At 37.5% G+C, this 26,061-nt stretch overlaps 1 protein-coding gene across 1 annotated transcript in view; it reads right to left on the bottom strand.

Annotated features, from left to right (window-relative positions):
* Positions 1-26,061, bottom strand: part of PARD3B (par-3 family cell polarity regulator beta) — a 1,081,037-nt gene that overhangs the window by 515,936 nt on the left and 539,040 nt on the right. The window contains exon 5 of the mRNA XM_030803127.1: positions 8,976-9,064. Coding sequence (XP_030658987.1) covers positions 8,976-9,064 — 89 coding nt within the window. The remainder of the gene's footprint in view (positions 1-8,975; positions 9,065-26,061) is intronic.

Here is a 26,061-nt window from a genome sequence, read left to right as displayed (position 1 = left end):
GTATAAGGTGTAAGGAAGGGATCCAGTTTCAGCTTTCTACATATGGCTAGCCAGTTTTCCCAGCACCATTTATTAAATAGGGAATCCTTTCCCCATTTCTTCTTTTTGTCAGGTTTGTCAAAGATCAGATAGTTATAGATATCCGGCATTATTTCTGAGGGCTCCGTTCTGTTCCATTGATCTATGTCTCTGTTGTGGTACCAGTACCATGCTGTTTTGGTTACTGTAGCCTTGTAGTACAGTTTGAAGTCAGGTAGCGTGATGCCTCCAGCTTTGTTCTTTTGGCTTAGGATTGACTTGGCGATGCGGGCTCTTTTTTGGTTCCATATGAACTTTAAAGTAGTTTTTTCCAATTCTGTGAAGAAAGTATTGGTAGCTTGATGGGGATGGCATTGAATCTATAAATTACCTTGGGCAGTATGGCCATTTTCATGATATTGATTCTTCCAACCCATGAGCATGGAATGTTCTTCCATTTGTTTGTATCCTCTTTTATTTCATTGAGCAGTGGTTAGTAGTTCTCCTTGAAGAGGTCCTTCACATCCCTTGTAAGTTGGATTCCTAGGTATTTTATTCTCTATGAAGCAATTGTGAAGGGGGGTTCACTCATGATTTGGCTCTCTGTTTGTCTGTGATTGGTGTATAAGAATGCTTGTGATTTTTGTACATTGATTTTGTATCCTGCGACTTTGCTGAAGTTGCTAATCAGCTTAAGGAGATTTTGGGCTGAGACAGTGGGGTTTTCTAGATATACAATCATGTCATCTGCAAACAGGGACAATTTGACTTCCTCTTTTCCTAATTGAATACCTTTTATTTCCTTCTCCTGCCAGATTGCCCTGGCCAGAACTTCCAACACTATGTTGAATAGGAGTGGTGAGAGAGGGCATCCCTGTCTTGTGCCAGTTTTCAAAGGGAATGCTTCCAGTTTTTGCCCATTCAGTATGATATTGGCTGTGGGCTTGTCATAGATAGCTCTTACTATTTTGAGATACATCCCATCAATACCTAATTTATTGAGTGTTTTTAGCATGAAGCGTTGTTGAATTTTGTCAAAGGCCTTTTCTGCATCTATTGAGATAATCATGTGGTTTTTGTTGTTGGTTCTGTTTATATGCTGGATTACATTTATTGATTTGCGTATGTTGAACCAGCCTTGCATCCCAGGGATGAAGCCCACTTGATCATGGTGTATAAGCTTTTTGATGTGCTGCTGGATTTCGTTTGCCAGTATTTTATTGAGAATTTTTGCATCAATGTTCATCAAGGATATTGGTCTGAAATTCTCTTTTTTGGTTATGTCTCTGCCAGGCTTTGGTGCTAAAAAACATATGAAAAAATGCTCATCATCACTGGCCATCAGAGAAATGCAAATCAAAACCACAGTGAGATACCATCTCACACCAGTTAGAATGGCCATCATTAAAAAGTCAGGAAACAACAGGTGCTGGAGAGGATGTGGAGAAATAGGAACACTTTTACACTGTTGGTGGGACTGTAAACTAGTTCAACCTTTGTGGAAGTCAGTGTGGTGATTCCTCAGGGATCTAGAACTAGAAATACCATTTGACCCAGCCATCCCATTACTGGGTATATACTCAAAGGACTATAAATCATGCTGCTATAAAGACACATGCACACGTATGTTTATTGCGGCACTATTCACAATAGCAAAGAGTTGGAACCAACCCAAATGTCCAACAACGATAGACTGGATTAAGAAAATGTGGCACATATACACCATGGAATACTATGCAGCCATAAAAAATGATGAGTTCATGTCCTTTGTAGGGACATGGATGAAGCTGGAAACCATCATTCTCAGTCAACTATTGCAAGGACAAAAAACCAAACACCGCATGTTCTCACTCATAGGTGGGAACTGAACAATGAGAACTCATGGACACAGGAAGGGGAACATCACACTCCGGGGACTGTTGTGGGGTGGAGGGAGGGGGGAGGGATAGCATTAGGAGATATACCTAATGCTAAATGACGAGTTAATGGGTGCAGCAAACCAACATGGCACATGGATACATATGTAACAAACCTGCACATTGTGCACATGTACCCTAAAGCTTAAAGTATAATAATAAAATAAAATAAAAAAAAGTTGACTTCTATTTTACGAGATTCTCCTTTCAATATCTCAGAATAAATTTTTATTCTACCATTACACACAATAGCTGCAATTTTGTAGCTAGAAGCGTTTTTGATAACTTTTAAATTATTATCACAAAAATAGTACTATCCCAGAAAAAAAGCCTAAAAGACTTTCAATTTTGTTTACTGTAATATATAAGCACTTATAGAAAGTTAGATCTTTTAATAAAGATAAGTAATAAAATTTTACATAGACCATGTCTCATCATGTTCTTTATAAAATGTTATCCATTATTTGTTTCAAGATGGAAAGGAGAACATTTGAAAAATAATGCCCCATGGACCAGTTCACATATTTTTATTTATTTTAAAAGAGAAAACAACCCTCAGTACTAGAAATACATGATGGAGTTCTGCTCTGTAGAGATCTCTATATATGCACTCTTCATGGAAGAGAAACACAGCAAGTAGGACTGGACACAGTTATTTGACTACATATCTCATAAAGTGAGATTTTTACAAAGACATGAAAATAGGCTATTATTGCTATTTGTTTAGACAAACTCTAGAGTAGAATTCAGGGACTAGTGAGCAGGACATGTGCACATCTATGTTTATGTTTTAGAGGACAGTATAGTAGCCAGAAAATAAGCTAGAAGGTTGATTTAAAATGGAAAATACAGAAAATGAGGTAGAAAGGATATTCTGGCAATGGAAAGAAAAAGTGGTTAACAGCCACTTACAAAGAAAAAAAAAACAAAATAAACTATGTGGGATAAAAGAAAAATATTTCGGTTATACATAGAAGAAAAGTGGGAAAAATTTACTAAGATCAAAATAGCTATCTTTATACAACTTTCTAAGACATACTAAAACAAGCAGATAGTTACAAAGCATTAGTTCAACTAGTATTAAACTAGCAAAATGCTCTAAGATCTAATTGATAAAACTGGAACCAGCTGCTACCAATCTGAGATTTAGACAAAACTATAGGCGAAGCTGCAGAATCACTGGTCTAAAAATGAGACTGTCATGAATGGCAACTCTGCTAGAGCTAGAAGTGAAAGGCTTCATTTGGTTTCCATCCAGAAGAAAGACTTCAAGCTTGAGGGAAAAATATACAACAGAAGCTGCAGATGTTTGTAAGTCTCATTTCTTTACACAAGGCAAATGTACAGCATTTTTAACACTAAGATTATTGAATTCAGTGGCAGGTCACTTGTTGAGGTATGGAAGAGATGAGATTGAGGACGGGGAGGGGGAGGTAATTTATTTCAGAAGAAAATCATGATTCACATGTGTAATTACAGAGGAAGTGTATCCCAGTGGTAACTTTTGAGTCAGGAGTCTGAGTAAATTATTTTAATTAAGACCTGGTACCTCAGTTTCCTCATTTGCACAGAGAGAACATTAAGATTAGGTAATTCCTGGTCAGGCGTGGTAGCTCACGTCTGTAATCCCAGCACTTTGGGAGGCCGAGGCGGGCAGATCACTTGAGGTCAGAAGTTCGAGACCAGCCTGGCCACCATGGAGAAACCCCATTTCTACCAAAAAGACAAAAATTAGCTGGGTGTGGTGGCACACACTTGTAGTCCCAGCTACTTGGGAGGCTGAGGCGTGAGAATCACTCGAACCCAGGAGGCAGAGGTTGCAGTGAGCTGAGATCACACCACTTCACTCCAGCCTGGGTGAAAGACCAAAACTTCATCTCAAAAAAAAAAAAAAAAAAAAAGATTAGGTATTTCCCTATTAGAGTTGTTGGCTTTAATAAGAAAAATAAAGATCATAACACATATATGTTACACATACCACATCCGGTATTTACAAAGCGTTCAATAACTACCTATTAGTATGATTGTTAGAACTTTCTCAGGAAACAAGCTTATAGGCTAAAAAAGAATAATCCATTTTTTTCTATTGATTTCCTCAGTAAGACTTTCTTAAAAAAGCCTTAAATACTGTAGGATTGAGGAACACATTTTATTTGCAATCAGACTGCTGACATGCAGAGAGAAGACAAAGGGCTGCAGCACATGGGTGAGTGTTAGCTGATTTTCTGGAAGGGTGGATTCACAGATCTATGGCATGCAATGGTATGAGAGGCGGACTACAGAGGGAAACCTCCAGGGAGAATCTGCAGATAACCTTGAACTCTACTTGATGGTGAAATGTCTTGAGGATGCAAATGTACTGAGTAAAAATCTATCAAAGACTTTGTTGTTGGTGATGAGATCCACTTACTTCACTTGAATTCAACAAATATTAATTGCGTTGTTTCACTGGGGAAGTTCCACAAGGAAAAAACAAAGACCAATGCTTGAGGAGTTTATAATCTAAGGGGAGGGTTGCGACAGGTAATAAAAAAGAATAGAAAGCAACGGGTCACAGTAGTAGATTCTCGCTGAATGCAAGCTATTACTTGGGAGGCAGTGTACTAACCTTCTTCTGGGCATTATATCATGTACTGATATTAAATCTATAAAGTAAACATTTATATTATATCCATTTTAGAAGTAAACTTATGCTTAGAGAGTTTAATAATTTGTCCAACATCGTACCATTTCTATAGAGTCAAGACTCAAATAGGGATTTACTGCACCCCAGAGCAGAGTTCTTAACTGCTTAACCAAGGTGCAGTTTCAAAGTTGAGGCACCTTGTGATGTGTTTCAGAGGAGGAGGGTACAGGATTAGGAAGGGAAGCTGGGATGAGGAATCTATTCCTGAAGAAGGACAAATGGGCCTTCCATCAGAAAAGATAGGTGAGGGGAGGGAGTGGGCATGCACAGGAGAGAAAGTCAACTGTATGGAGATATTGAATGAGGATAGTTTGTGAGCATAACAATTGGTTGTAATATTAGAGAGAGGGAGGGAGGGAGGAAGTTGGGAGAGAGAGAGAATAAGGAGGAGGAAGAAGAAGGGAGAAAAGGGAAACAAAGAAAGGTGCTGTGTATAGGAGACAGATTAAACCATTAGCTTGAGATCAAAGCTCAGAGTGGTGTGTTAAATTTCCGGCGAGCAAATTTAGACTTAATTTGCAGAAAATGAAGTCACTACAGGTTCTAGAATTAGGGAAAAGTGTGATAAATGCTATGGTTTAGAAATATTTATGCAGTGATATGTGAGGCCAACTGGAAAAGGGAACCACAAGGGAGAGATTGGTACTTGAGGCAGGAATTACTAAATTATTGCAATAATCTAGCTGCAACTAATAGAGTAATAGAGGCTTGAGCAATGATTACAGGAATAAAGCATCAAAACATGAGGAAATGTCCCACATATTTTGAGGTGGCCTCTGCAAACAGTTTGACCAATGAATAGATATCCTGGACACAGGAGAGGATAGGCTAAAGTGCGCTGGCAGTTTTAAGAATGAAACAAAAGGCAAGTCTGGAAGAAGGCTTATTCGGGGAAGAGGAGTGGAGAGATAAGGCAGAGTCAGAAGTGAGATAGGAATTAGGGATGAGGTGAAGGTCTTTTGTACATATTGCTTGCTATTTAAAGAGACATTCAACGTGTAATTTTCTTAAAAAACCACCAAACCTCTTGCTTCATTGTCTTTTTAAGATCAAAATAAGTTGAGTGGTGCTTCATTAGAGACGCGTATTGTAAAACTATTTGGAGAATGTCTTTTAAACGTTATTTTGCTTTAACTAAAGATGTTTGTGTTAATAATGAGTGAGCAGTTAACAGGTTTGCTTATGATTTATGGAGCAATGCGTTTTATCCATTCAGTCATTCACTCAGCAAATATGTCCCTATTATATTCCAAGACCTGTATTAGGTGTCAGAAATCCTTTGGAGGATTCACAGTCTTGCTTGGGTGAACGAGAAATAGTTACAATAAACTACAATCTGTGTAAAAATGACAATGATAATGGCAATAGCAATTAATGTTTCTCCAGCCTTTCATTTAGCATTGTGCTAAGTCAGTTGTCTGTACTATATCTCATTTAATCTTCACAGTAATCTATGTGACCATGATACCAATTTTCCTATGAAGATACATATTAAAGAAGTAATGTAATTAGTCTAAGATTGCACAGGTAGTAAGTAGCAGAGCCAGTACTCAAACCCAAGACTTATCTAAATCCAAAAGGTTTGGAACTAAGGAATGGTTGGATAAATTCTGTGGTTTAAAAAATTTTATCCAACAGTAATATGTGGGATCAATTAAAATAAGGAGAAACTTTTATTTGACAGAGAAGTTAGTAGGTTATTATAATGGTGTAGCTGAGGGATTACAAAGGCTTGAGCAATGATTATAGAAATTAAACAGTTTCAAGACATTTTGAGATAGATTACAAATAATTTACTTAGCTTCTATGTGGATGTGTGCCCAAAGTCCTATGCGTGGGCCAAGCCCTGTGGGATACGAGATTCTCCCTGCCCCAGGAGCATATGGACCATGTAATTCAGCCAGAACTGGCTTCCTAATTTCACTTCAACTGTTTTTCATCTCATACTGGCTAGAATCAATGTCCTCTCTTAGAAGTGTAACCTCCAAGCTTTCCTCCATGCATTCAATGGCATTAAGATTGTTACCATCCTTTTCCCACTCTAGGGTCTTAAAGTGCTGGGAAGTGCACTCACTCTACTTTTTGAATTTGATATAAAACTGATTTTGGCTGCACTTTTATATGAGAATTTTCCTAGCCTTGGTCAGTTAGCATGAAATAAAACACCAAGGCATCAGGGAATGTACACGCAACAGGAATATTTGAAATAGTGGTTTTGTAGACAAGAGTGGTGGGTGTCAATTAAGTCTGTAGCTGTCACTTAATTGCTCTGAATTGCAGTTCTTTAACCTATTAAAGGTGATAAGAAAACTCATGTGAAAAGCCCATTTTGATAATCAAATATATATATATATATACACATATACATTTTGTAACTAAAGAATATATATATTTTTGGCCGGGTGTGGTAGCTCACGCCTGTAATCCCAGCACTTTGGGAGGCCGAGGCAGGTGGATCACCTGAGGTCGGGAGTTCGAGACCAGCCTGACCAACATGGAGACACCCTGTCTCTGCTAAAAATACAAAATTAGCTGGGCCTGGGGTGGCACATGCCTGTAATCCCAGCTACTTGGGAGGCTGAGGCAGGAGAATCGCTTGATCCTGGGAGGCGGAGGTTGCGGTGAGCCGAGATCGCGCCATTGCACTCCAGCCTGGGCAGCAAGAGCAAAACTCCGTATCAAAATAAAAATAAAATAAATAAATGAATAAATAAATAAATAAATAAATAAAAGAATATATATATATATTTAAGTTCCTATATGCCATTTCTCTCAATTCCCTGTAGCTGAAGAAAGCTTGGCTAATTTGTTCATACAGCCATAAACCAAACTATTGTTGACTCTATGATGGTATTCACATAGCATTTGGACAAGATATTAACAAACTTTTCAAAAAGCTAACATTGAAATAAGTGAAATTAAAGCCAAATAGAAAAAGAGCATTACGATCATTATGTCTACCTCCAGAAACAATCTTACTAGTTTCTGGAGGTAGACATAATTAGATAATCTTACTAAGTTTCTGAAAAGATAGCGCTTTGAAGATTTTCTATTACTCCCCACCCCATATCCCCCCGTTTTTTTTTTTTTTTTTTTGACAGAGAGAGGGTGTCCCTATGTTGCAAGATGGACTCAAACTTCTGCACTCAAGTGATCCTCTGTATCAGCCTCTCAAGTAGCCGGGATGATAGGCAGGCACCACCTAGCCTAGTTTCTATCAAATTTGTAATACTGTACAGCTCATCAATCAAAGAAACAATCTAAATAAAGAGTAACTATGCTCACATGGCTATAAATAAGTTTGAGGAGAATCCATACAGTAAAGCACACGACAAAGGATGATGACCTATGTTTTTAGAAAGCTAATTTCATGCTAATTGTTTGGACTAAATGAAAGGAATATGTTGACTGCATGAATAATTATAAACTTCAGTAGCTTTACCTAATGCTGAAGTAACCATCTATTAAATATGAAATTATTTTCCTTATGCCAAATTCGAAGTGCATTAAACAAAATGATGATTAGAATAATACTAGAGATGATGTGATATTAATGATAGTAGTAGAAACAGCAGCAAAGACTCACAGGATTTATCCTAACCACAACACTGTGCAAAATGGTCTACATGTATTAACTCAATTAATACCCATACTAACCCTCTGAATAAGGTTTTAATACTATTTCCATTCTACAGACCAGAAACTAAGGGAAAGAGAAATGAGTAACTTCTCTAAGCTAACAGGACTAGTAAAGAGGCATAGCTGTGATATGAACCCAGGCACTACCTAGAGCTGAACTGGGAATCAATACAAAGCAAAGAAAGTACTGGGAAACATGGCAGCCACTGACGGCAAATGAGTTGCCTTCATTAAGAACATGAAAAACCCTGGTTGATAGACAGGGCTCATTTTATTTCATCAAGTAAACTATTGCAAGGGTGTTAAAGCACAATACAAAGTAGTACTCAAAGAGCTAAATTTAGGGTTCCCTGGTGGTCTAGTGGCTGGGATTTGGTGCTTTCAAAGAGCTAAAGTCAAAGTAAAATCACCACAATCACCTCTGAAATGTTCATTTGAAATTGCTGTTTGAGGAGAGAAAAAAGTAATTCAGAAATCCTGGGTACAGAAGAGTATTGGATGGATTAAGGATCATTTATATATATGTTTGTCAGTAAGTTCTCATACGAAGAAAACACTAGAAAAGAAGAATTAAGTAACTGTTAGACTTGGGACATGTTTCACTCCATGATTCTACTTATCCTGATCTTTCTTGTAAAGTAAGAACAATTATAAACTATTAAAAAACACATCAAATTGAAATAAATCAGACATTCTTATTTGCATAAAGGGAATACCTCAATGTGTCCTTAGTTTTTGGCGATGTTAGTAGTTCTGTCTGTACACCATTCATAACTTCTCTGTCTTCCAAGTTCTGCGTGGAATCCTATAGTGAAACAAAGTCATAAGCATGTGACGCTGTGCATACTGAATTGAAAATTTGAATAAAATATCTCAATATGGGAGAGTAAACTGCTTTATGCTGGATATATACAGTATGCTCTAATTTCTTTGAAAACTGGAAGCAGGTGTTAATCTTTTCGGTGCTTTCAATGTTCTTTTCTCTCCTATTTGGTTTCTGAAATGCTCAAATGGGTCATCTACACAACACAATATGTTAAGAGCTTTGGAATACTTCATTTAGCTTCTTGCTACTCAGCCATAGGCTTTTGGGATTGAGTGTTTTAAACCAGGAAGGAAAAGAATACCAAAGGGGAGGCTCTGGTGACAGATGGTGATACATTAGCCTTAAGGTACGTACTTGCTTGCCCCTCACAACGTTAAAACATAAAGAAAAGCAAAATCCATGAAAAAAACATTGCCTGGCAAAGTCACCTCTGTCAAAGTCAGGCAGAAACACTGCAGGAAGAAGAAATCCAGAATTCTTACTTTGCCATGAAATTTGATTCTGAGGATAATCTTCAGAGAGAGATTCAAATTGCCCATTTAATTTCTAAAATTGTAAACAGGCTCCCACTACAGAAAGGTTAGAGGGTCAGAGAGGCCACGTACTCCAGGACAGTGGCAAAGTTGTATTGGATGTTACCCGGAGAAGCAGAGGAGAGGATGGATTCTAGAAAGCACGCCTGATGCTGCTGCTTCCTTACGGAATACATTAGGCCTCAGAGCTGTTCTCTAACAGGGAATCCTGTGGATACCCCTCTCTTCCTAAGTGGAGTCACAATAAACTACTGTTAGACATGGACTCTGGTTTAATCAAAGCAACAAACCAGATATAGAAAGACCCATTATCAAAAACCCACACTTATAAACAGCATTTATGCATCTGAATGCATTATTTCAACAGAGTAAGAAAGACAACATACGAGCTTAAGAGGCTGGACATAAGTAAATTAGGTTATCTTTTTTTTATTATTTTATTTTATTTATTTATTTATTTATTTTTTTGAGACAGAGTCTTGCTCCGTTGCCCAGGCTGCAGTGCAGTGGCGCAATCTTGGCGCACTGCAACCTCCGCCTCCCCGGTTCACGCCATTCTCCTGGCTCGGCCTCCTGAGTGGCTGGGACTACAGGTGCCCGCCACCGTACCTGGCTAATTTTGCTTTTGTATTTTTAGTAGAGACGGGGCTTCACCGTGTTAACCAGGATGGTCTCGATCTCCTGACCTCATGATCTGGTCGTCTTGGCCTCCCAAGTGCTGGGATTACAGGCATGAGTCACCGCGTCCAGCCAGGTTATTATTTTAAAGGAAGTAAGACATAACTGCAACAGAAGCACTTTGCTGTAGTGAATTGAGTCAAAAAAAATGTCTCTCACTTTTAGATTGAGTAGCAACATTTCATGCAGGGGTTGGTAGCTTTGGGAAAGACTTGGTCTATGTCGCTAGCAAGACTAATAAAGAATAAAAGAGAGAAGAATCACATAGATGCAATAAAAAGTGAAAAAGGGGACATCACCACCGATCCCACAGAAATACAATCTACCATCAGAGAATAATACAAACACCTCTATGCAAATAAACTAGAAAATCTAGAAGAAATGGATAAATTCCTTGACAAATACACCCCCCCAAGACTAAACCAGGAAGAAGTTGAATCTCTGAACAGACCAATAACAGGATCTGAAATTGTGGCAATAATCAATAGCTTACCAAACAAAAAGAGTCCAGGACCTGATGGATTCACAGCCGAATTCTACCAGAGGTACAAGGAGGAACTGGTACCATTCCTTCTGAAACTATTCCAATTGATAGAAAAAGAGGGAATCCTCCCTAACACATTTTATGAGGCCAGCATCGTCCTAATACCAAAGCCTGGCAGAAACATAACCAAAAAAGAGAATTTCAGACCAATATCCTTGATGAACAGTGATGCAAAAATCCTCAATAAAATACTGGCAAACTGGATCCAGCAGCACATCAAAAAGCTTATACACCAGGATCAAGTGGGTTTCATCCCTGGGATGCAAGGCTGGTTCAACATACGCAAATCAATAAATGTAATCCAGCATATAAACAGAACCAAAGACAAAAACCGCATGATTATCTCAATAGATGCAGAAAAGGCCTTTGACAAAATTCAACAACCCATCATGCTAAAAACTCTCAATAAATTAGGTATTGATGGGACGTATCTCAAAATAATAAGAACTATCTATGACAAACCCACAGCCAATATCATACTGAATGGGCAAAACTGGAAGCATTCCATTTGAAAACTGGCACAAGACAGGGATGCCCCCTCTCACCACTCCTATTCAACATAGTGCTGGAAGTTCTGGCCAGGGCAATCAGGCAGGAGAAGGAAATAAAGGGTATTCAATTAGGAAAAGAGGAAGTCAAATTGTCCCTGTTTGCAGATGACATGATTGTATATCTAGAAAACCCCATCGTCTCAGCCCAAAATCTCCTTAAGCTGATAAGCAACTTCAGCAAAGTCTCAGGATACAAAATCAATGTGCAAAAATCACAAGCATTCTTGTACACCAATCACAGACAAACAGAGAGCCATATCATGAGTGAACTCCCATTCACAATTGCTTCATAGAGAATAAAATACCTAGGAATCCAACTTACAAGGGATGTGAAGGACCTCTTCAAGGAGAACTACAAACCACTGCTCAATGAAATAAAAGAAGATACAAACAAATGGAAGAACATTCCATGCTCATGGGTTGGAAGAATCAATATCGTGAAAATGGCCATACCGCCCAAGGTAATTTATAGATTCGATGCCATCCCCATCAAGCTACCAATGACTTTCTTCACAGAATTGGAAAAAACTACTTTAAAGTTCATATGGAACCAAAAAAGAGCCCGCATCGCCAAGTCAATCCTAAGCCAAAAGAACAAAGCTGGAGGCATCACGCTACCTGACTTCAAACTATACTACAAGGCTACAGTAACCAAAACAGCATGGTACTGGTACCACAACAGAGACATAGATCAATGGAACAGAACAGAGCCCTCAGAAATAATGCTGCATAGCTACAACTATCTGATCTTTGACAAACCTGACAAAAAGAATAAATGGGGAAAGGATTCCCTATTTAATAAATGGTGCTGGGAAACCTGGCTAGCCATATGTAGAAAGCTGAAACTGGATCCCTTCCTTACACCTTATACAAAAATTAATTCAAGATGGATTAAAGACTTACATGTTAGACCTAAAACCATAAAAACCCTAGAAGAAAGCCTAGGCAATACCATTCAGGACATAGGCGTGGGCAAGGACTTCATGTCTAAAACACCAAAAGCAATGGCAACAAAAGCCAAAATTGACAAATGGGATCTAATTAAAATAAAGAGCTTCTGCACAGCAAAAGAAACTACCATCAGAGTGAACAGGCAACCTACAGAATGGGAGAAAATTTTTGCAACCTACTCATCTGACAAAGGGCTAATATCCAGAATCTATAATGAACTCGAACAAATTTACAAGAAAAAAACAAACAACCCCATCAAAAAGTGGGCGAAGGACATGAACAGACACTTCTCAAAAGAAGACATTTATGCAGCCAAAAAACACATGAAAAAATGCTCATCATCACTGGCCATCAGAGAAATACAAATCAAAACCACAGTGAGATACCATCTCACACCAGTTAGAATGGCCATCATTAAAAAGTCAGGAAACAACAGGTGCTGGAGAGGATGTGGAGAAATAGGAACAGTTTTACACTGTTGGTGGGACTGTAAACTAGTTCAACCATTGTGGAAGTCAGTGTGGCGATTCCTCAGGGATCCAGAACTAGAAATACCATTTGACCCAGCCATCCCATTACTGGGTATATACCCAAAGGACTATAAATCATGCTGCTATAAAGACACATGCACACGTATGTTTATTGTGGCACTATTCACAATAGCAAAGAGTTGGAACCAATCCAAATGTCCAACAACGATAGACTGGATTAAGAAAATGTGGCACATATACACCATGGAATACTATGCAGCCATAAAAAAGGATGAGTTCATGTCCTTTGTAGGGACATGGATGAAACTGGAAACCATCATTCTCAGTCAACTATCGCAAGGACAAAAAACCAAACACCGCATGTTCTCACTCATAAGTGGGAACTGAACAATGAGAATTCATGGACACAGGAAGGGGAACATCACACTCCGGGGACTGTTGTGGGTTGGGGGCAGGGGGGAGGGACAGCATTAGGAGATATACCTAATGCTAAATGACGAGTTAATGGGTGCAGCAAACCAACACGGCACATGGATACATATGTAACAAACCTGCACATTGTGCACATGTACCCTAAAATCTAAAGTATAATAATAATTAAAAAAAGAAAGACTTGGTCTATGCTAGACTTCTAAAAAATTAATTTTCTCCTTTTCACGTAGATAAGAAAGAATTTCCGTAAGGCTAAAGAACACTTCATGGTTTAAGGTACCAAATTTTAAAAGACGAATGTTTTTGAAAGCTCTCAAACATTCATATTATTATGAAGGGCTTGATATATGCTTACAGATAAAGGGAGACAGGGTTGGGCGGGTTACAAAAATACTTAGGTAGATAATTTAACATAATATTGGAACCTGTGATTATCATGCATGTCAGGATATTTGATGACCTCATTTTTGCCAAAATCATTAACTTTCTTATCTGTTTCTCTTACACAGGAATGAATGTGTCTGCTTCTCTATATATCAAACACATAACACCAAGAATTCATTGTATTAATTTTCTAATGTTGTATAATAAATTATCCCACAATTTAATATATTAAAAAAATAAACATTTATTATCTCTCATAGTTTCTGTGAGCCAGAGATTTAGAAGTAGCTTAGCTGGGCGGTTCTAGGGTTGGATCTCTTGTAAGTTTGCAGCCCCATGTCTGTGGGGCTGCAGCTACAATCATCTAAAGGATTGCCTTAAGATCATTTTTATTTCTTACAACAGCTTTATTGATATGTAATTTACATAAGAGTCACCATTTTAAAGAGTACAATTAAGTGGTTTTCAGTATATTCAGAGTTTTGTAACCATCACCATCTAACGTCAGAACATTTTTATCACCCCCCAAAAACCCCAAACCCATTAGCAGTCATTCCTTATCCTCCCCTTCCCCAACAGGCCCTGTCAATCATTAATCTAATTTCTGTCTCAAAGGAGTTGCCTATTTTAGACATTTCATATAAACAGAATCATAAGACATGTGGCTTCTTTCACCTAGAATAATGTTTTCAAAAGCTCATCCACGTTTCAGCATATATCAGTATTTTACTCCATTTTATGGCCCAACAATATTCCACTTTATGGATAGACCACATTTAGTTTATCCATTCATCAGCTGGTGAGCATTTGGGTTGTTTCCACTCTTGCCTATTATGTATAATGTTGCTATGAACATTTGGGTACAAGTTCTTGTGTGAACATATGCTTTCAGTTGTCTGAGGCGTACGCTGTGGAGTGGAATTGTTGGTCATATGGTAACTCTAGGTTTAACATTTTGAGGAACTGCTGCACTATTTCCCACATGTCTGAATAATTTGCCATTCTTACCAGCAATACATGAGGGTTTTAATATCTCCATAGACTTGCCACAACTTATTCTCATTTTTAATTTAATTTTATTCATCCTAATGGGTATAAAGTGATATGTCATTGTAGTTTTGGTTTACATTTCTGTAATGACTAATGATGTTGAGCTTCTTTCCCTGTGATTATTGGCCATTTGTGTATCTTCTTTGGAGAAATGTCTATTCGTCTTTTTATTATTGACCTGTAAAGGGTTCTTTAAATATTCCATATACAAATTTCTTATCCAATAAACAATTTACAAATATGTTTTTCTGTTCTTTGGGTCGTCTTCACTTTCTTCATGGGTCCTTTAAAGCACAAAAGTTTTTTATGTTAACGAGGTCCAATTTATTTGTTTTTTCTTTTGTAGCTTGTGTTTTTGGTTTTGTATCTAAGAAACATTGCCTAATATAAGGTCACAAAGGTGTACACCTTTGCTTTATTCTAAGAATCTTATACAGTGTTAGCTCTTACATTTAGCCCTATTATCATTTTGAGTTCATTTCTGCACATTGTGTGAGGAAGGAGTTCAAATTCATTCTTTGCATGTGGATATCTAGTTGTGCTAGTATCATTCATTGAAAAGACTTTTTTTATTCATTGAATTGTCTGAACAACCTTATAGAAAATGAATTTACCAAAAATCTAAGGGTATATTTCTGGATCCTCAATTGTATTTTATTCATTGATCTATACTTGTCTATTCTTATGTCAGTACGACACAGTCAATTATTGTAGCTGTGTACTAAATTTTGAAATCAGGATGCGTGATTCTTCCAAATCCATTCTTACTTTTCAAGATTGCTTTGGCTATGCCGGGTCTCTTGCATTTCCATATTAATTTTGGAATCAATTTGTTAATATCTGCAAAAAAATACAGTTGGGTTTTTGCTAGGGATTGCACTGAATATATAGATCAATTTGGAGAGTATCACCATCTAAGCGTCATAAAGTCTCTCAATCCATGAACAGTTAACAGTGACAGTTAATGAAAATAAATATTCTTTTTAGTTTTATAATTCTGCATGGGATGTATCCTCAGGTTGTCAAAGAAAAAAACTGATATTTGCTATAAAGTTTTATATCATTATTGTTGCCTCTGCACCATACTCTAAATGGAACTTTCTTGTTGATCCCTAACAAGGTAGAAAAACAACACACTTTCTGGCTCAAATCAACATTACACAAGATTAAAAAATGAATTTTTCATCTAGTTCCAGTGAGATAGCAAGTAAAGATTCTATTCATATCAACAAGATACTTAATTCTCTGAGTATAAGGAAATATCAATTACAATTTGAAAGTAATATTGGGCCAATTACAATGTCATGATCTGTTCAAGGGTAATTCTGAACTGACTACACATTTGCTGAAATCATGTCAATAACTACAGACTTTAAAAAGAATACACATTCACAGACTTATATCTCCTATTATTATTAAGATAACATCAAAAACACTTTCCCTTGCCGAAGCTACCAAAAAGGGGTAGTAACTATCATCTCAACTAATGAGCAGTGTTTGTCACTTGCCAAGATCATTTCCATATATTGCACTAACAAAATTCTTTGATATTCTCTGAAGATGGGGCAGGCAGACCGATGCTTAGGGCATCCTATAAAGACATAAAGCCAATTTCAAATTGACTTCAGCAACACTGTAGCTGTGCAGTGCTTTGATACTTATCGACAAGGCAGTTTACCTCTTAACAGGGTACATAAAATCATTTTTTCCAAAAATTACAAAATAATTGACAAACGATAAGTTAAGAGTACTTAAGGTTTTCCTTCACTAAATTACATGGTAAAATGAAGAGTCATGAAATTGCACATGTCTAAAAATGAAAATATATCTTTCCTCATTGCTTATTTAAATGACTTTGAGAAAAATCTGTAAGATGACTTTGAAATTTGGAAGGAAAGGTACAAAAATAACCCTGATTATGAAGAATCAGAGGTATAAACAATTGATGCCAAACAGCTACCGTATTTCTTCACCTTTAGGTTTGAGCAATATTAATTATGTGATTTCAGATCCTCAAACTTGCCTCTAGAAAACATAATGGTTTTGGACGCTCTATAATTAATTTTATTAATATAATCCTTACAATTTCTATTTTTAATGTTAACATAGAAGGATATAATCAGCTGTATGAAATACAAGGTATAGAGCTATTTCAAAATTTTATCTCCTCTTTTGCTCAAATGACAAGGCTTTGCTGTCTAAAATAAAGTTCAGCAGAAGATTGTGTCCTGCCAACTGGTCAGACACCTTTAAGAAGTTTGCCCTTTACCACTTTCATCAGAGCAGGGAACAGGCAGATCATATGTGGCTCTCACAACAGACAAGTTTAATTACTACAATTCTTTTTTAAGCGAACGTTTTTAGCAACATTTTCAGAATCACGGGAGCATTTCTGACAGCCAAAATGAGTTGGATTTAAACATCACCACACTATTTTTAGCTTTAAAATCAACACTTCCATAGTTATTCCCAAACCAATTAGCAACAGCTGGAAAGTAAAGGTGTTTACATTTGGTTAGCACTAGTGCTAACAACTGCAAGTGCTCACAGACTGGATGAAAGGGGCCAGGCACCAAGAGGGGCAACAGTCTCTCCAGGGGTGATCACGGTATCAGAACCAGGCTATCATTTCATATTTCACAGTTAGTACCAGTCAGTGATTTCATACAAGAATGTGTATTCATTATGAAGCATCACTAGGTTATACATGTCCAAAGAAACTTAACACTCTTGATACCTTTTTTGGAAGAAAATGCTTATCGCATTCCCAAGTTCTCATTGAATTTCCCTGGTCTACTGTAGCTACAAAACGAAATTAAAAGTAGTTTTATTGCTCAGTTTTTCACCTCTCAGATGAGAACTGAAATAGTGGTCCTGTCTATCAATAGGTATCTCCCTCTGACTTACAGGTGATCATATATGGCCATGATTTTTCCCCCTCAATGAATTTTAGCTACATTGGAAACCACTTGCCCATAAAATTTAACTGCAACAGAATTATGTTTTAAAAACTCAGGTGCATTTAAAAACAAGATTTGCATTCTGAAAAGTCAACAACAAGTTTCTTTTGAAATTGCACATGAATGTTAGAATGAGAGTAATAGAAACATTATACAGAGAGGATCTGAACATCAGGTTATGTGCCTGGTGCTCATACATAATCATAATGTAAATTTTAAAATTAAAATTCTGGGCATAATTCCAGAATATTTGTTTTTACTTTTCAGAACAAAAATATCTGTGCTAAAGTAAAACAAACTGCATTTGATAAGCACACATGAAATTAACATGCAATTTGATTGTTAAACACTGTTATTTTCAAACTTCATATATATTTTCTATGCCTTTGGAAATGTCTTGCCATTGGAAATCTCTCCGTTGACTTCAAAAATACCATCCCTAAATGTTTCAGTCTTAGCAATTAATATGCCTATAATTTACTACACACACACACACACACACACACACACCCCACTAGATTTTATACCTACATAGCTAGAAATTGGCAAGACAATTAGAGATATAAAAGTGCTAAATTAAAAGCTGCTTAAGAAGAACTGTGTTTTATTCATTTCTATGTCTAACAGTGGTTCTCAAACTTTAACATGGATCAGAAGAATTACCTGGAGTCTTGTGAAAACCTAGATTGCTGGGCCCCGCACTCAATGCTTGAAGTTCTGCTACAGTAGGTCTAGGGTGAGTCCAGAGCATCTACAAGTTTCTGATGCTGCTAGTCCAGGAGCCACACTTCAAAAACCACTGCCTTAAACTAACTAGTACAGATCTGAGACTCAGGAAAAACCCTAAAAAATATTAACTAAGTCGGGAAGGATGGTGTTGATGAGCGAAGCCAGTTCACCCATTTTATAGCTAAGGAAACTCAGACGCAGAAAGCTGAAATGACTGGTCTCCTTTTACACGTTGTGTTAGTGACAAAGCCAGAATCTAGGATTCTTGATACTCAGTTCAGTATTCTTTCTGTGCACCACAATAAATACTTGCTGACTTAAGGAATGCTGACCTTATTACTTATGTTATGGATTCTTTTTTAATGACAGCAACAAAAACCTATAATAATGTCTTATATATACTTTACTTTTCTTTCAAAGATCTCAAACTATTTCACATATAACTAGATGTATATCCACAACAATCTAGTGGATTTCTTGGCATTCCTATTCCAATTTCATACCTGAACATATGCAAGACAAAAAGATGAATATCTTGTCGGAGAAGAAACTGAAGGTCAAAGAAAGAACCAAAATTTCTTGGGACCCCCGTTTCCTAAGACTTAGTTTTGAAAGCAAGCACATTAACTGTATTTACCTTGTAATGTCTCTTAGTTGTTGATTTCAGGCAAACAGGGTAAGGAAAAGATACCATATTATGAAACATCCAGAGAAATTATTTATATGAAAGACTATCAAGTTTTTCATTATTCTAGAGATTATGCTCTAATAATTGCATCTTTAAAATAAAAAAAAACACCTTTTTTGGAACACAATTAGATCATAAATATTCTACTAACTAGTCCCTTGCTAATCCTGGGAGCAGGTAAAATCATTAACATTAAATGACTGGCTCAAATCCTCGGCTTATGGAGAGCATGCACACAGGGTGCTCATGCACATTCACAAACACACTAAGCCATGTGGATAAATTACCTGAATGCATATGGGATAAAACTGGACTCAGTGTAAACAGTTCTGAACTTTGTAAAATGCACTAAAAGTCTACAACTTTCAATGGACTGTTTTCACAGAGATTATGCAGCTGTGGATTATGTGCCACAGAGGCTAAATCCCATTGATAATCAATATAATCAGGGTTGGCCACACCTTCTCTTCATCTGGTGTGTCTGCAAGAGATGCTGAATGGTTTTCATAGGTTTAATAAAAATAAGTTTAAAGTGAGTGAAGATCAAGATACAGTAACTGAATTCTGGTCTAACCCAAAAGAGACACAGATTTTAATATAAGTTCTATCATTGCTTTGTCTGGTGACCAGACACATCACCTCCTGGCCCTCACTTCTGTTTTCTTTATATTGGGGATAAGAAGATTTTTAAGGTCCATTCCAAGCATAAAATGTCATAATGCACCAAATACTAAGGCAGGCAAACTCCAACTGAATAGACATACATATAAAAATTCCCCAACAGATCAATTAAGAGGTATTCATTTGACCAAATGTTTTCTTGGCGAGCTTCCCTTGAGAAGCACTCTCAGAATAGATAACGCTTTTATACTTCCTTAACATACTAATTTCTATACAACTTTTGAGGAATAAATCTATGGCATGAAGCATACCTGAAATAAAACCAAAACCTTCCATCTATACCCCTATTTCTTTTTTATTTTCCTATGATCTTTTCTTGGATATTTTCTTTTCTTCTCATTGCTAATAATCAGCACAGTTAGAGTTCATTGTTAAGATTTCTCAGTATTCTGATTTAGATTTTAAAAGACCAGTGAAATTTTTATAATAAAATTCTTAAAAATTATACCCTTTACCTGATGGAGTTTCTCTTTTTGTTTGTGTTTGGTTTTATTGCTTATTTTTGGTAGAAATATGTAAAAGTTGACTTAACCTGATACCAGGTGTCAAAAGACAGCTGTGAGCTTTTAAAAAAGGCAGAGGTGATGGTGGGTAGACAGGGAATTCTGTTTCGTTTGTGAGATTTGAGTGGACCAAACACATTCATCCATCTCATCGAGGTATCAAAAATGAAAATAACTATTGCTGTCAAGATCAACATTTCATCTGCTCTGCTAATCTTTCGACATAAGGCTAACACCAGTGGGTGCACTTCTCCCTACAAAAATATGTTCAAGTAAAGGCTGCTTTAAAATCTTCAGAGCTGTAGAAGTTCAGAAGTTCAACAAGGTAATTCTGCAACCCTTCCTTTACTGTTCACTGTTTCTTTCTCATATTCAAATAACACATTCCAAAAGTGCTGAAAAGAGTGGAAAACAACGTTTTTAAATACAAGACTGATATAAACATGTTTATAATCATAATTTCTATTTATAATTGGATTCTTTCCCACATCCAGTTATAGCTAATTTTCCCCTAGTTTTCCTATATCATTAAATATATTAAAACTGCTTAAGACCAGTGCTTCGATACACAAAGATAATGTTGTTTATTATTGAAAGGGTGAAGATACTGAAAAACAGCAATTTCCACAAGGCCTGCTTCAGATCATGCTAAATCATAAAATGTATGATCAAAGGTATTATAAACATCCTTCTTTCATTTAATCTATTTAAACTATACTATCTTCTCAAATATTTAGAATCCAGGTCTGTCAAAATGGACATTTATGTGGTACTAGGGCTTCCTTTGTAACTCCAAATCATCACCTAAAGCTGGTAAATAGAAAAAACTTAAGGAAGTTGGGATAATTCAGCAATTACCAAGCATTTCTACCTTAACCACTTTCATTTTGCTGGCTGACATACATCTCAATCAAATTTGGCTCTAGTAAATATCCCATATACACTGATGCAAAGGTATACAAAAGCCAGGTTTGGTTCAGAGAGAGTAGAGATAAAAGGTCACACTATTAAAGCAATTGTTTATTTTTGCACAGGCATTTCATGCATGCCAACACAAGCATACTTCCCTGCTAGTCTTCACGATGAAAATCTTCAGGATGAAAATGTGCTGCAGAAAATTTTTAATCCACAGACCAATTCCATAGCTGTGTCATGAACAGGGTAAAAAAGAAAAGCAAAGAAAAGAAAAGAAAAGAAAAGAAAAGCACACTTATTTGTATGTGTGCTTAGTTTGGTAGTACATTTAGAAAGAAAATCTCAAAATTTAGGAAGCCAAAACTGTGTTAAAGAATTTTTTTTATAACTATTAGATAGAGAACCACATTGACAAGCCATCTTAGTTCATGAATAAGGCAAGTTCAAGGACTTCTTGGAAAGGTCTTTTTTATTGCCTATCCTCTATAAGCATTTCACCCTCTTCTCACCCAGACTCAAACCTCCCTGACTTTGCCATGTGCATCTGTTCCTCTCCTATGACCTCCATATATCTTCCTACACAATCATTTCGCCATTCACTTTGTCATTCTTGCATTTCACTTTGTGACACCTTTATTGGAAGCCTCTAGTTTCAAAAAACAATTTCACAGCTTATAAGACCTACTGAAAATAAACAATTTGGGGAAGGGTTTTCTTCAGACAGCCTAAGAGGCACTTGAAGCAATCCTTACCATGACTTATGTGAAAGAGGAGGAACAGCGGAAGAGTCAAAAACAACTGTATGGAGAGAAGTAGGGTGATCCAGAGCTGGCTACACCATCGTGGGTTCTTACAGCATGTGGAAACACAGCTTGAAATGAGGTGCAGAGGTCTGAACTGCTGAGAGCAGCTGTAGTCATGGGCAGCAGTCAGCAAAAGGTTTGTTTGTTTTTTGAGCAAGGGTAGAAACACAACAAAGAGTTAGGAGAGACTCTGCAAAAGTAGCTATAGCCAGACCAGAATATATTCTGATCACACAAGGAAACCACCATGCATTTCTATTTAAATACAAATGTTTTAAACTTAAAACTTTACAGTGCTTGAGAGGTAGAGGGATGCACTGTCCCATTAAAATAATCTATTGGTTATCAATAGCTAAAATGTAAGCTCCAAATAGGCAGGCAGTGGTTTTTATCTGTTGTGTTCACAAATACATCCCCAAAGCTTAGAACAGTGCCTGGCAAAGGGGAGATGCTCAACACATACCTAGATACACCAGTTTTCTAGAACACCATTGCTTGCCTGGCAAATATCCAGCCATCTATTCCTTCACACCCAACTCAGTATGAGCCACTTTCTCCCTAAACACTCTGCATGGACTCAGTCTCCCTCTTCAGTGCCACTTTCATGCCATCTGCAAGCTCTGTCATAGCATTCATTGATCTCAGGGTAGGTGATGATTTCTTCACAGGTCTGTCTGCCTTGCTTGGTTCTGAGAGCTTTGAAGTGGGGAATGAGTCTCATCCATCTTGGTATCCCTGTCACTTAGCACAGGTCTGAAATACAACAGATACTCTACTTACAAGGGGTTTACTGGGTAAACAAATCTGTTCCTTTTCCTTAAAGGGTCTTAGTTAACTTTCAATAGAATATATACTTATGGTGTTTGGAGTATTATGCTAGACTCCATGTGCAGAGTATTGTGCTGGACTCTGGGGCGATTCAAAGATGAATTTGACAATATGATACTGTCTCTGCATTCAAAGTTGCCAGCCAGCTGGAACCATTGCCAGAGGCATCTCTGGCAAGAGAATTTAAAGTGCAATTGAAAGCTAATCTTTATTTATGGATTGAAATAATTGAAGTAAAAGAGAACGCACTGATTTGTACCTGGCTGGTTATGTTTCTTTATATATGCTCCTATATTTTATTTATTATAATGTAATTTAAAATCACTTTCATTATTTATAAAATATATTTAAACCAATATTTAAAACCAACTAAGTTCTACAATCGCTGGAAGCTTGAGTTAATCACGTTCTCACCAGCTAAGAAAGGAAACTTCCATGCTGAAACCTCCAGATCCTGAACCTACAGACTAGAGATTGTTGATCAGCGTGGGGACCTTACACTTGAGGCAAGACTGTGAACAAGGCCCACCATCTCAGCAAATCTGTTTTGAACCTCTTGCTCGATATTCCTCTCCTCTTCCAGCTATCTCATTTCCTTAGACTTAATCATGGGTCAAGGTAGAAACAACTCTTGGGGCAACTGTCCTCTCCCATTGCTGTTTCTTCTTTCGGCACTTCCTTAGCCTTCATTGGTGCATCACCTCCCAAATACCTCCAAACCCTTCTCCTCCTTTGTTCCCAGGATGACCCAGAACTCTTTCATAAGCTCAAGAACTTCCTTAAGTATTGTCTTTGCTACCTTGATGTAAATGACAATAAACTTTCCCCAAAGAAACCACTTCCTCGGCAACCCTATGAAGTGAGACATGATCATATTCTTCGTGCTGCCCACTCTCATCCTGGAGCTGTTTCTAGATAAGAATTTCCTGTTTCCTCCTCTGGAAGCTGCTCCATGCTGCTTTACCATTCCCTTTTCATTGTCCACACCTGTCAGTCTCCAAGTTGGTCCTCCAGCACTTCCTCTTGCTCCATCATTTTAATTAATATTTTCTCCCTCTCTCATGCCTTATCTTTTACTATCACCCTGGGTGACATCCATGTCCACAGGCATCTTACACCTTGACCTCACTCAGTACCTTCTCCCTCTAGTAGCCTTCTGCTTTAGGAACTCTGTAATCAAAAGCAAAATTGAACACAGGAATTCAAGGGAAAGGTTTTCGAGTAACGCTCATTATTCAATAAAACTATATCATCAAATGAGAAATAACAGGGCTAGCAAACCCACAGCAAAACAGGAATCATTCAGTTCACAAGCCCTTAACTGAGGGTCCCCTTTGCTCCAGTGCTAAGCATTGGAGATACAGAGATGAAAAAATGTATACACTTTTTGCTCTGAAGAGTCCATTCTGGGGAGTAAGGAGCACAGAGGCTGGAGAGAAGATACTAATGAATGACCCCTCTACTGTTCCCCTTTGCATGTTCTATAATTCAACTCAACTGAGCACCAGCAAGATCCCAAACACACTGCTATTCTTTCTCTAACCTCACCCCCATTCCAAGTGTAAGATGAGAACTGATATGTAGCTGCTAATCCAAGCCCATATCTTTGACAGAATCGTAAGAGACTTGTAGCACTGAGATGATGACAAATGTTTTCACAGGCACATCCTTAAACAGTGATAGCTCTATGGGACCATACCTCAATAGGGGAGGTGGTGGTCGCTAGAAACAACAACAACAACAAGCCTGAGTGAATGTGGGGAGGATATTCTAATGGCCGCCCTCCTCATCTATTTCCCTGAGAAGGTGCAGAAAAGTGAGAGGTCACCAATGCTGCGACCTTTTCTGGAGCCTCTTTGAAAATACATCACTCCACATACAAACCTCCCAGTGTAAATGATGCAGTTTGTGCCATGGCAAAATTATGAATTATTACAAGCTCTGGGCCTTTGGCTTACATGCAGTACGTGTATATGATTTCAAATGCTGAATCCGTAAGTACTAAAGGTCTTATGTTCTTAACTTCTATTCCATTTGTTGGCCACTTTGCGGTTGAAAAACTTCAGCTTCTAATGCTTAAATCTCTTCCGCTAACCCTGCACAGACAATTACTAGAATAACTAGAAGCAGCCAAGGTGTACTATAATCAGATCGCTTAATTTACATATTTATAACTGCTTCTATTAGACAGTGATGATTTAATCCAAATGTCATCTCTGGATTAATCCTTGAATCCCATTCAGACTCACCAAATGGGCTTAGTTAGTTGGGCAATTATTTGGGGCCAAAATCTTATGCAGTGAAAACTGGTAGAGGATGAAATTGGCCAACTGTTTACACGTTCTGATTGTTTTTGCCTAAGAGCTACAAACCAGCTTCATAAAGGACTTCCCCACACTAACAGGCCAATCTTTTCCCATAGAATGTGCATCACCGCCCATCTCTCTCCACTTCCAGTCCCAACAGGCTCCAAGAGCACAGTATCTACACTCAGTAAATCCTCATGAAGATTGACCTGGCTTCTAGCTTACAAAGTTGGAAGAAAGAAAGCCATGTCAAAACACCTCCGGTTGTCTGCCTTTTATTGGCTTAGTTTATAGTGGATACTCATATTAACTGACTGAGTGAGCAAACCAACTTACCAAACCTGCCATCTGACTGTGAAGCTGACTGCAGCACCATACTCCCTAGCAGAGGAATGTGGGCCAGCACTCCTTTTCACAAGTGCAAGCAGAAATAACAAACCCCAGAGAAACTGTTGTAAATATTTGGATCTTTCCTGAACTGTATTTTTAATGTTATGAGAATAATAGCAAGGAATGGTTAAAAACATACACGAAGCAGTTATGTTTCAAACCTGTAAAAGATCACTTTCAGTGCCACATGACACAACAAAACAGTGTCCCAAACAAAAAAGAGGAAATCTCTTTAATCCAACCTTCCCTTGGTCTGAACAAAACAGAGATTTTCATTTCATTCCAATTATATTAAGGTTTCTCCCACAGCACTGTGCCCAATCACTCCGCCATATCTAATCAGTGATGCAACCTCACACTTTTAATGAACTCCTAGGGTTGCACAGAAAAGCACATGCTTCCTGATAGATAAGAGTTTTTAAGCACAGTGGTGATGTAAACCTTGCTCTTCTCTTCTTGTTACAAGGGAAATACTTCTGTAGCTGAGGGCACTCCAGTGATGCACCTCTACAAAATACAGCAAATGACCTCTTCACTTGTGAGGCAAAGCAGATTAAAA

Source organism: Nomascus leucogenys, chromosome 22a (genome assembly GCF_006542625.1).
Source record: "Nomascus leucogenys isolate Asia chromosome 22a, Asia_NLE_v1, whole genome shotgun sequence".
NCBI lineage: Eukaryota > Metazoa > Chordata > Mammalia > Primates > Hylobatidae > Nomascus > Nomascus leucogenys.
This window is presented reverse-complemented; position numbering and strand designations above follow the sequence as displayed.